The following is a 13,596-nucleotide window of genomic DNA, read 5'->3' as shown; positions in this document are numbered from 1 at the left end:
TTGTTTTTAATTTTTTTTGGTACTTCTATCCTAAACTTGATACACTTTTTATTTCTTATATAAAGTTATCTGTGGGCCTCTCTTCCCTTCTAAACTAGGAGAAAGTAATTTCTCAGTTACATTAACTCACCCTTAAATATTTCTCCTGTACTGAGCAGAAGATACCTCTCATTTATCTGTTCAACATCTTTTGGCCAGATTTGTGTTTTCATAAATCTTAAGAACACATTAGTTGCAGAAAATTATAAAAGTAGTGAGGCAGAGAAGGACTTGAGGAGACTTTACTATATTATTAGTTTTTAAATAGACTCCATATGTACATCATATCAATCATTCGCTCGCTCTCTCTGACTGCATTTTCCTCTCTTAAAAGTAGGTATGTACTGGACCACTGACTTCTGGTTTTAATGAGGAAACTCTCTAACATGAGATCTAATCACTGTGGAATAATCATATGAATTTAGAGCTCACTTTCCGTCATTTCTTCTTTGACTCTTCTTTAATGTGATGGTTTGTGCATAATCATGATGACATATACAACTGCACTATGTGAAACGATCTTTTAAGTTTGGTAGCCCCTTAGGCACACATGAGTTAATCCTGTTAATTTTAAAATTCTTATTGTCTTGTACAGACATTCATTGGCAATATTTATTTAATATATACTTAGATTCACAAAAGTATCTATATTATCAGAAGGTATAATAACAATAATAAGCTTGCTTTTCTGGAACTCCATGGTAATATTTTTATGCCATTTCAACAGTGTAATTTTGCTTCATAGGGGTAAATACACCTCATAAAGTTTAAATACGATGAATTTTCTTGGAAAGTTAAATTATTTTATGGTATTTTATTAAAGTATCATTTATGTAATTGAATTAACATTTGTAATTGTTAAAAATTAGAACTTATATCTCTACTGATAACAGAATACAGTTAAGGGAACATTATATACCTTTAACTTGATAGTCATTTTCTAATGTTGCCTGCTCTTTCCTTCTTGAAATGTTATTTTCTGTTGGCATTCATGACAACCCTTTTTCTCAATTTTCTTTTAGTCTCTCTATCTAATCCAAGTCTTTTTTGTAGGTTTCTTCTCCTCCACCTGCTTAATAGTTTTCCTAAAGATTAGTCAGAGTGACTAAATATCCACTTGAACAAAATAAAAACCTAGTTCCAATGAACAGTTTTATAACTTTTCTGTCTAAAAATCATGTGTCAACTTCTTTAAGCCTCAATTTTGTTTGCAAAAGAACTCCCACTAAACTATAAATTATCATACAATGATGACATGCTCTTACATGTAAATAATACAGTGAAACTGACTGTTTATGTAAAACATTTTATTTCTTGTATATGATTGTTATACAATAAACATATTTTCAAAACACAGTATTTGGAAGTGATCTTACCATTAACATACTTGGACTCCTCATTTTATAGGTGAAAAAGCAAGTCTCCAAAATTAAACTAACTAGTGCAAGCACATAAAACAAATTAAAAACAACATCAACATACTAATTTGAATGCTTTTTATGTTTAATTTGCATCTAGCAAGTGTAGTTTATTAGCATAATAACTCATTAAGGATTTTAACCACTATCTATATAGAATAAATTTGTATAATGCCTTTTCTTTACACTAATTTTAACATAATTGCTAATCTGGGTTTAGATCAGGAAAGAGTTCTTAGAAATATAAAGGTAGAACACTGAATTTGTGAGTTTTAAAAGAATAGAAGATGAAGTGGCATGGTTTTAATAAGAAGGATGAGGACTGATGATTGCCCATTTTCTATTAAAAATAATGATATTAATGCTTTGGCAATAAAATTCTATATGTAACTTATGTATTAAATAGACCAAATTCATTAGGATTTTATAGAATATAGAAATAGCTTTATTATTTTCCCTACCACTGCCTTAAGAAACCTTTTATTTCCACTTTTCTCCATTCCTTGCAAACAATTTAGGTTAGATCCTTTAGCCTTCTGAGTACTTTAAAGCATTTGAGAAATTATTCCAGTTCTAGCAATGATGTACTAGCTTTTATTGGACTAGTCCTATAAGAATAAAAATTGAAAATTGAGGATCAAATTGAAAACAAATATATAGAAAGGACTGGAGAGCAACCCAAATCAGGCAGAAACTGCAGGGTATCCTCGAAAATAATACCTGCACTGGGTGGAGCCCTCCTTTATAAGGCTTAGTCATTGAGGACCCACTTCAGTTTAGCTGGGATGGGGTGGACAGCACTCAAGCAGAAAGTCAGCCTTATTAACTAACTTGTCAGAGGATGGAGTTTGAATCAGCTAGGGTTCCCAGAAATTGAAAAGCGAAACACAAGGAGGAGGATGCCACAGAGGAGTGACCCCAAAATCTGTGTATAAGCTTTCTAAAATCCTTAGCTGACCCCTAAACTGCATATATATGGGAGAGATCCTAGGAAAATTAGCAAACAGTAATGGCTAGAAGGCTAAACGTGCTAAAGAGGGGATTACAATTGTTGTCTATGACAGGGAAGATATAGATTGAATTTTGAGTTCCTCTAAGTCAGAAGGGCTTGAGGAAAACCACAGACTTTCCCCAGAAACTCCAGAAGGCTGTATGTTAGAAATGTGTGGATTACAAAAACCAAGGGATTTGCCCTAGGAACTGAGATTACATCAAATAGACTTAACAATGTTTAAAGCTAAATCTCACGAATTCAAGAGGAACAGATAGTGATTTAACTATCCACTGAAACGAAAATCAATCCTTTTCAGAATATACAATTTCAGAGATATAATCACAAGTCTTAACAACATATCAACCACAAAGTCCAATATATAATCAAATGTAACCAGAAATGTGAAGAACCAGGAAAATGCAATGTATTCCGAGATGGTAAGATGTTGACATTTTAGCAAACAAGGACTTTAAAGAAGCCATTATAAATGTGATCATGAACTTTTAAGATAGTCAAAACTGATAAAAAAAGATAGGAAATCTCAGCAGAAACACAAAATTTATTTCAAAAATTTGAAATTCCGGAAAGAAAAAATAAGCAATCTAGAATGAAAAAGCTACTGAATGGACTTAAAAAAAAATTGAAGACGGCAGAATATCAGTAAACTTGAAGGCAGATCAAGACAAATTGTTAAATCTGAAGGTCAGGGAGTAAAAAATATCTTAATAAAAGAAGCAAGGCCTCTGTGACTTAGGAGACATTACGTGATCTAACTTGAATATTCTCTGAGCCTCAAATCAAGAAGAGAAAGGAAAGAAGGTAAAAAAAAATGTGAAGAAATAATTCCCTATATTTACTAAATATAACCTATCCCAGAAATTTAGTGAATTCCCAGCACAATAAATGCAAAGAAAATCATATCTAGAACATCACAGTTCAATTTCTAAACACCAAAAAGTGAAGAGAAAATTGTAAAACAGCCACCAACACATACAAAAATATACTACATATAAAGAATCAGGATACAGATGATGGCTAATTTCTCATCAGAAAAAATAGAGGGCAAAAGTGATAGAATCACAACTTTAAAATGATGAACATTAAAAAACCCTGTGAATTCAGAGTTTGATGTCCAGTAAGAATATCGTTTCAAAATGAGGGTTAAAAAAGACACTTCAAGGTAGACAAAAGTTGAGAATATATGCTACCTATGTAGCACTGCACTTCAAGACACTCTAAAGAAAGTTCTTCAGGTTGAAGTACATTATACCAAATGGGAGCTCAAATATATGTAAGGAATAAAGAGCCCCAGACATGGTAAATAAGTGATTATATCCCAATAACTGTCTTTTTTTTCTTTTTGTACCTTTAAAAAACAATAACTATTTAAATAAAAAACTATGATATTTGGTATGAGGTTAATAAAATATAAATATGTGACCACAATAGCAAAAATGATAGGGTGAGTGTAAATAAAATTATATTGCTGAAAGTTTATTACTTTTTATATGAAGTGGTACAATATTAACTTTAGATAGAATGTGGTAAGTTAAGAATGCATATTATGACCTTTAGACTAACCACGAACCAAAATACAAAGGGAGACAACTAAAAGGGCAGTAAGAGCAACAAAATCAAGTACTGAAATATATTTAATTAACCCCAAGAAAAACAGGAAAAGAAGTAACAGAGAAAAAAATAGTATACATATAAACCAAATAGTAAGTTATAAACTTAAACCCAACTAGTCAATAATTTATGAGGAAAACTTAATAATTATAAATGTCTATGGGCCTAATAACAGAGCCTCAAAAAACTGAAGCAGATTCTGACAGGACTGAAGAAAGACACAGGTTTTAAACACTTTTCTGAGAATTGAAAGAACAAAGAAAAATATACACGTATGTATAAACCTATCTTGATTAGATTCCAAAATGAAATGATTAGTTTCTAAGTAGTGCATTGTTTTTTTCCAATAACATCACATTTTTAAAAAGAAAACAATAGTACTAATTGCGTGTGTATGTTACATTGTGATTTCATCATGTATCATATACAGTTTTTGGGGTATAAGTTGAGCAAAGAAAAGGCCTTCCTCTAAACCCTCTTCTACCACAGGATATACTTTAACATTTGGTCTATTTTGTCATCTACTTTTTTTTCCACAAAGTTCATAAAATAGTATTGAGTGAGACTTTTGTACTCAACTCCACCACCTAATGCTTAACCAACCTAAACACATCGCACTTATTTTATATGAAATTAGCTTCAAGGTGTTACTGTTGAAACTTTAGGTACGAGACAAATAATTGAACCTTTAAGTATGAGACAAATAACTTAATTAATTCTTACCTTAAAGACAAGTTCTCCTACCAAGCCATTCCATGTCCCATCTTCTTGTGGGCTTCCATATTTGTGATCCGGTGCTACATAAATTTCATAGTTAAAACCCAGGTAGTTAGATAAGGCATCCAAAACATCAATGGAGAAGCCCTGGTATTTCTTCGGCTTACCCAAGACATTTTCAGAGACCATCACAAAAGGTTCTTCCTACATGGAAATAAGAGAAATTTCTGATGTCAATCTATAGTGCTCCCTAAAAGCAAAGATTAATTCCTTAAAGAGTTTTGATTAAATCTAAAAATTGCTTTATACTTTGAAACAACGCAACTCAGGAGTATAACTTATGCATTATTAATGCATCATATTATTTAACAATGCTTAATAATTCAATTTCTTATCATCTCCCTTTTAATTATCACCATATCAAAAATTAGATAAAAGTAATTTAAAAAATTAGGGTCCATGAGTTTATTTTCCTTGCCATCTGAGGACCCATCTGAGATTCCTCAATAACAAAACATTCAACAAACTGTAAATTTATCATATCTAGTCTCAGGAATTTATTGTTCGTAAACCACGTAAATTACATCCAATAAAATTTTAACAGATATAATCTACATAAAACTACCTGAAAAGATAAAATTCTAAGAACACATAATTTAGCTGAAATTAATAATCTCACATTTACTGAGAGTTATTCACTAAGTAATTCTGACTTCGATATAAACACACATTTCATTGCAAAAATAGCTTCTTTATGACTGATATGAGAAATTCACTTACCTTTTCAATAAACCGTCTAATTTAGTAAATTTAGCAAATTGGTTTCTGCTTCTACCTCTTTTATCATTTCCCATTTTTGTCTTCTTAAAGCTAACAAATAGGCCCTTTTCACTTTTGAGAACACCTGGTGTTAAGAGAGCTCGATTGATTTGAAACATGCTGGCAGACTAGAGAAAATGAGATAATCTATTCCTTAATTTCCTACACTTGTTCAGAAATCTTTCAGCAACAGTAATATTTACAGATAACCATTCATAGTGTATGTAGTCCACCCAGCCCTCTGGGCAGGCTAAAATCTCTCCTTGTATATAAGCCAGAATACCCAAAGGGTTTTTTTTTTTTTTTTTTTTTTTTTTTTGGAATCATTTTTCCTCAGAGACTCACAAAACAGCCTTCATAATGCTTTCATTTTGACTTTTATTCAAAGACACTATAAGTAGCTTATAAAATCACTGCACCTGTTATAGGAATATTGTCAACCATAATATACAGTTTTCTCCCTAAAAATTACCATGAGAGACATTTTGTAATTATTCAGGGTCAAAGAACTTTGTCTCAGTGGTGCCTTTTTCAAAATGATAAAAAACAATGTAATCAATTATTGAGGTACTTCTTTTCATTTTGGATATTCAGAAAATCAGTACTAAGTTTCATGTTCCTCTATAACCATGTTGATATTGTGGTATTTATAACATTTCTTTAATCTTAGTTATCTAAAGTACTTACAATTTCTAATTTTGAAAACATTTTAGTTTCACTGTTTGTATGTTATCTTAGAGCAAAATGAAGCAGTAAATGGACAGTTAGTAGAGTAGGTTACTGCTAGTTGTTCTCTAGAGGAGTTCTCTTCTTCTCTAATTGTTTGTATTTTACCACTATGGAGAATAAAGAAAATCTGTAGTCCTACTTCAGGCACTGTGGCTTGCTTCATGGACATGTGACTAATTCTGGCCAATGTGATGCAAGCATGTGCAACATTTCTTCTTGTTCTTTCTGCTACCTGAAAACTAGAAAGAACACACAATGGCTGGTGTTCTGGTAACTGGGACTCCACACAGCAGACAAATGAGAGTAGTTTATGTCCCTGACACCTAAAATGTCCCACAACACTTGGCCAACTCGCCACAGCCCAAGATTGTAAGAAAAAATATGTTCTAGCACTTTGGGAGGCTGAGACAGATATACCACGAAGTTAGGAGATAGAAACAATCCTGGCTAACATGGTGAAACCCCATCTCCGCTAAAAAAAAAAAAAAAAAAAAAGAAAGAAAAAAAAAAAAAAAAAAAATTGGCCATGGAGTCCCCGCTACTTGAGAGCAAGAGGCAAGAGAATGGCGTGAACCCAGGAGGCGGGGCTTGCAGTGAGCTGAGATCATGCCACTGCACTCCAGCATGGGTGACAGAGTGAGACCATCAGAGAGGGAGGGGGAGAGAAAGAAAGAAAAGGCAGGGAAACAAAGAAAAGGCAGGGAAACAAAGAAAGCAAAGGCAAGGAAAGAAAGAAAAGGCAGGGAGGGAGGGATGGGGAGAGTAAGGTGGGGAGGGAGGGAGGGATGGGGAAAGGAAGGTGGGGAGGGAAGGAGGGAAACGAGGGAGGGAAACGAGGAACGGAAAGAAAGGGAAAGAACAGAACAGTATTTCCAACTTTTTCATTCCCCATTGTACTAATACTTGATGTTAATGAATATTGAGCAGTAGATCAGTCGATTAGAGGTTTTCAGAATGAATCAAATTTCTACTAATGTGTCCACAATTGGTGGGTTCTTGGTCTCGCTGACTTCAAGAATTAAGCCACAGACCCCTGCACTGAGTGTTACAGTTCTTATGATAGACCGGAGGTTGTTCCCTCAGATGTAGCTGCAGTTTCTTCCTTCCCTCAGATGTAGCTGCAGTTTCTTCCTTCTGGTGAGTTCGTGGCCTCACTCACTTCTCTACTGCGCTCCTCATCTCGCCTCCCTTGCAGACCTTCCCAATGAGTGTCACAGCTCTTAAAGTCACTGCACCCAAATTGCCAAGGAACAAAGCTACCACACCGTATAATCGGATCCAAGGAGTTTCCCCTGTCTCGTTCCGGCAGTCTGCATTTATTCCCTCATCTGGCCCCACCTACATCCTGCTGATTGGTCCATTTTACATAAAGCTGATTGATTCATTTTACAGAGAGCTGATTGGTCCATTTTTCAGAGTGCTGATTGGTCCATTTACAAACCCTGAGCTAGACACGGAGGGCTGATTGGTGCGTTTACCATCCCTTAGCTAGACATAAAAGTTCTCCAAGTCCCCACTAAGATTCAGGAGCCCAGCTGGCTTCACCCAGTGGACGCCACACTGGAGCCTCAGGTGGAGCTGGCTGCCAGTCCCCTGCGGTGCACCCACACTCATCAGTACGTGGGTGGTAGTTGGCACCAAGCGCCCCAGAGGAGGGGGCGGTGCTCGTTGGCAAGGCTCTGGTGGCACAGGAGCCCTCCGCAGCAGGGGTTTGGGCATGGCGGGTTGCAGGTCCCCAGCCCTGCCCCACGGGGAGGCAGCTGAGGCCCGGTGAGAACTCGAGCACAGCACTGGAGGGCCAGCACTGCTGGGGGACCAGGCGAACCCACCGCAGCTGCTGGCCCAGGTGCTAAGCCCCTCACTGCCCTGGGCCGCTGGAACTTGCGCTGGCCTGTGAGCATGGCACACAGCACAGGTTCCCACCGGCGCCTGTTACTCCACACCTCCTTGCAAGGAGAGAGAGGCGGCTCCGGCGTCGGTCAGCCCAGAGAGGGGCTGCCACCGTGCTGTGGCAGGCTGAAGGGCTTCTCAAGCGCTGCCAGAGTGGATGCTGAGGCCGAGAAGGCACTGAGAGTGAGGGCTGGTAGCACATTGTCACCTCTCAATAATACTGACTTGTTTAAATGACATCATACTACAAGTGAAAAGTGAAGAAGTAATACTTTAATATTATTGGTAAAATACAACATATCTTGATATTTCAAATATTCATATATTTAACGTGCATAATAAAACTAGACAATTGGCAGAATTTGCTACATCTCATTTGGTGGTTTGGACAACATATAGAGCTATCTAATGACTATGCCTTGCACAAATACACTAAAGTTGGTCCTGAGGTGATTAGAATCAGAATGGATTAAAGGAATTCCAAAACAAAGATCAAATTCACAGACCATGTAAATAAGATCATAAAGTTCTATAATTAAAACAGACTTTAATGCTTGTATTGTGATATATGATGGCAACAGAAAACAAGTACTGATTTCCTTATGTGCAATTCATTCATTTCTATATTTTGAATATCAATCAGCAAACTAATTGTAAGAGGATTCATGGAAGATATTATTTGACTGGCTCTTCTATCAATAATTAGAAGTCATATGCTTTATCTATTTTTCAGGACCTTCGAAACTGAAAAAATCGACTATGTTTATCAGTAATTTACTCATCAGGAAGTTGAATAACACTCTTGGATGTGATACTTAAAAAATTATGAAGTTAATGATTGCATAGGTAAATAATAGATGTGGCAAAAACACTGTCCCAATGTATATGTTGCTAAAAACTATTATTAATTCTTGTACATTTTTAACTCATAACTCTCTAGACCAATTATTTAGTATGCTAAATGGTTATATTTTCTTCATATGTTAAATTTCTTTCTTGAAATGCCTTTAATTCTACCTTTTAAGTAAATCTCTAGGCACACAATTCCCTTGCACAAGTCTGTTGTCAAAATCTGTTCCTAGCAATGTTACCTGTAATTGGTTAAAGATACAGAATAGAAATGGCTATACTAAGGGGACTTTCAAAATGAATTATTGATGAACATACCTTTTAAATTTTATACCCTAAATAAACTTTCATTGCATCTTATCATTCTTCATCTCGATCAATGTTTTTAAAGCTTTATTTTTAAGCTGTATTACAGATTTGGACCATTACTCATAAATTCTAGCTCAGACTAGTATTGTATGAGTACAACCAGCCAATATATTGGACAGGTAAACATAGCAAAAGAAATTTGGTTGAAGCTGTGGGAACTATAATAGAAAAGATACGTGTTCCTTCTCTGCGGTAATACTTAGCTTGTTTTGATCACTTTTATCTATGTACCTGTCTCAAAAATTTATTCACTCATTGACTTATCCATTTAACATTTACTGAGTAGCTAGCTACTGCATCAAGGTACTACACTCAATATAGTGAGAGATATGGTATTAAGTCATGGATATTACTCTCAAAATAATTATACCCTATTAGTGGAGCATGTACTCAATCACTGTGCTCAGAAAAAATATAAAGAAAGAAAAAACAACACACACCAGAACTGGTACTGACAGGACAACAAAGAAATACGGTAGAGACTAAAAATAAATAAATAAATAAATAAATAAATAAATAAATAAATAAATAAATAAAATAAAATAAAATAAGGAAAATCATGATTTTGGGGGTTACCAGATATGCACTTTTTTAATAGATGAGAAAACTTAGAAAGAAACTCAACTCAAAGTCACACAATATGTTACAGAAGAAGGAGGCATCATAATCTGCCTTACTTGAAGCTTACCTCCTTGAAGCTCAAATTTTTTCCACCTATCGATTAAAATCCAGGACTGTGTAGTTTAATCTCAAATTTTAACACAATTTATGGTGGTACACTGGTAGAGGCTCCAGATTCCTGGCAGAGAAAAACACAACCCTCTCTAGAAAAAGGTAACATTACTTTAGATATAACATGATTCCATCAAATAACTTTTTGAATATGATCTTCAAAAGAAAAATCAAAGAAATGTGGTGAAAAGAAATATTAGATTGGTGTAAAAGTAATTGCAGTGTTTGCCATTAAAAGTAATGGCAGAAACCTCAGTTACTTTTGCACCAACATAATTCTTCAAAAATAGAACCTGCAGAAAAAACGAGGAACAGAAATTGATCTCTCAAGAATTTAGATATTAGAATTTTCACATGCATATTAGAAATATTACATTAATTGTGTTTGAAGAAATGAAGGGCAACTTTTTTTTTTATTTGTCAGGAAACTAGAAAGTACAAAAAGTGTTGTTATACAGTTGAAAAAGAACTAAACAAATTTGAGAATTAGAAAAGACAATTACCAAAGTTTCTGAGTCATTAACATATTAGAAACAGATGAAGAAAGAATTCTTCATGACTGAGTCATTAACATATTAGAAACAGATGAAGAAAGAATTCACGAATTGCAATAGGTCAGAATTAATACCCAGGGTGAAGGAAGAATAAACAAGAGGATAGAAAATCCCAAAGCGAGAATAAATAGAGGAGGAACAGAAAGTGAGGTGGTCTGATAATCCCAAGTACCGTCAGGCATATAAAGAAATAGAAGTGCTCCTATGTTTAGAAGTCGAACTAGAAATAGGAGTGAACAGCATTCACTCCTGCTGGATATATAAATTTACAACCATTTTGAAAAAGATTTTGACTTGCTTGGTAGTGTATAGAGCTACTTATATACAAGTTAATATTACATGGTTGTAAGTATTACATCGATATTTATCTAGTATGAAGATACGCATGGTTATGTCCTAGAAATTCCATTCCTTGGGTATGAATACAAAAGAATACTGGGCACCAAACTATATGTCCAAGAATGTTCATAGCAGCCTTGTCTGTAATAGCTCAAATCTGGAAACAATCTAAAAATGCAAATGCCCTTCAACATGGAAAAGATAAATATATTGTGGTACATTGATGCTGTGGAATACTAAACAGCTTAAAATTGAAGTTAACAGAAGTTGTACCCTAATATGAATGAATGTTTAAGAGAATAAGTTGGTAGAAAAAAGCAATAGCGAAGGAAAGCTGAGTTTGATTCCATTTACATAACATTCAAAAATGGGTAAATTGACTATATTATTTAAGAATTCACACGTAGCTGGAGACAATCTAAAGAAAATAGAGGAAGTGATTACCTCTGGGTGGTTAGCCTCTGGGATGCTGCCAAGGGGCTGATCAGAAAGATGCACCGAAGAGGTGGTTTCTGTGGTAATGACAATGGTCTGCTTTTCACTCTGGGTAGTGATTTCTGGGTGTTACTTTACTATTTATTAATTAATGTTTCATGCTTTTTTCTGTGTACATGTTATATTGCAATATCAAATAAGGATAAAAATATGTTAACTGTGAACAGATAATGGAGGGCAACAAAGCCATATTAAAGTATCTGCTATTTATTTGACAGGGAATTGAAGCTTTTGTGGAAGGGAAATAGGATAATAAGAAAGTAATTTTAAGAGTAGAGTGTAGAATGGATTATTGCAGGAGAGAGGATTAGGGTTTCCTTTGCAACGGCCCAGATGACAGGAGATTATGGCTTGTGCCTATTTAACATATATTTTCAAAGTGCAAGTAGATGGCTTTGAGTCTTCCTTTATAGAGACAGAAGGGAAAATAATAAATGATAAAATCCTGCCATTAAAATTCATTTTCCAGTAATTAGTTTCAAAGAGTATTAATAGGACTTGAGTCTAAATTGGTGAAAACCTGTCTGCCTATTAAATGAAAACAAATTGCAGATTATGATTTGCTGATCATTTGCATGACAGATTCTCTAAGCACAAGCCTCAGCAACTGGAACAAATGAAGCTTTCAGAGAATGTCTGTGGTTTATCAATCTAAGTGCATTAGCATGAGGATCCACAGACATGCTTGTAGAAAAGGGTGTTTCAGTGGCTGATAATTTTCGTATTAGCAAGGATTTATTCACATCACTTGTTGAGTTATTAGATAATAACTTCATGATTCTGAATCTGTATTCAGTCACTTAAAAAATCTCATGATAATTGCTTTGTTGATTTACAACACTGTTTGCAACTTGCAGATTTTGGAGTTAATTCCTATATTTTAATAACTATGTAATATTATTTGCTAGTGAGGGTGTTGGAAAAAAAGCATCTGACATTTTTGATAGGTACAAGCTACAAGCTCTACTGCTAAGGCTTTACTGAGAGTTGTTTAGAGGTTTTAATATGCACGACTACAGAATGCCAGGAAGGCCAAAACTAAGAATTAGTCACTGGAAATTCTTTATAATTCTGCTCACATATGTAGCTCAAAGACATTAAAGAAAGAAGAGAATATTTCTTAATGCATAAAATATTTTTTTCCCTAAAACATACTCCTGGCTGAAGCAAACAATAGTTGTCTTTATGCACGGTGTGAGCTTATATTTTGCTCAAGGATGACACATTCCATTTTGATATATGTGGAATTAATGGCCACCATTCTTCTTGGAAAAAACTCATTATATTTTATAGAGCAAATGTAAGTATTAGGAATGTTTACAAGTTAGGAAGGCCAATGGTATGGAATTTGTTATAAGGAGATATCAAGACACCAGAATAGAAAAACAAAATAAGGAACAGCAGGAGAGGAAGAAACAATCTAGGTGTTATAAAGAAAACTAATATCTGAATTTCATGGAGAGAAGGAAAGCATATCATTGGGATATGCAATGAAAACATTTTTAAAAAGAGGGATTGCAGGAAGATTTTATGAAGGAGCAAATGTTTAGAAATAATACATTAAACTAAGTTTTTAATATTTCCTTAAATGTTTTTACCAGACAACAAAATTCAATTATAAATGATAAAAGTAAATAAAAATACTTAGTCATCCTAACTTCTTAAATCCTTGTATCTTCTATATTATTTTATATATCATTTCTATTTCTGTTCTGTAAGCAGTTATTTAAATACAAATATTTTAAATTGAGCATAAAGTTAAAGCTATTATTATGCAAGATGATTGATTTTAAAATAAAATATTTGATTTTAGACATTTGCTTTCAACTAACGAAATAGTCACATCTTAGTGACTTAGAGGCTAAGTAGAGAGTGGACAAAACAATTGGTTTTTGTACAAAAGAATTTGAAAGAAGCATAAGTTGCTGTTAACTGGGAATACAAGGTCACCAAGCACATTAGGCAATTACAATAATCCTAAGTACCCTAGTTCTCATTTGTTGGCTTTCCCTGGCATTCATTT

The 13,596-nt window shown here is 34.3% G+C and overlaps 1 protein-coding gene across 1 annotated transcript in view; it reads right to left on the bottom strand.

Annotated features, from left to right (window-relative positions):
- Positions 1–13,596, bottom strand: part of GRID2 (glutamate ionotropic receptor delta type subunit 2) — a 1,473,259-nt gene that overhangs the window by 331,633 nt on the left and 1,128,030 nt on the right. Inside the window, exon 10 of the mRNA XM_007999282.3 lies at positions 4,804–5,001. Coding sequence (XP_007997473.3) covers positions 4,804–5,001 — 198 coding nt within the window. The remainder of the gene's footprint in view (positions 1–4,803; positions 5,002–13,596) is intronic.

This window comes from Chlorocebus sabaeus, chromosome 7, assembly GCF_047675955.1.
Source record: "Chlorocebus sabaeus isolate Y175 chromosome 7, mChlSab1.0.hap1, whole genome shotgun sequence".
Lineage (NCBI taxonomy): Eukaryota > Metazoa > Chordata > Mammalia > Primates > Cercopithecidae > Chlorocebus > Chlorocebus sabaeus.
This window is presented reverse-complemented; position numbering and strand designations above follow the sequence as displayed.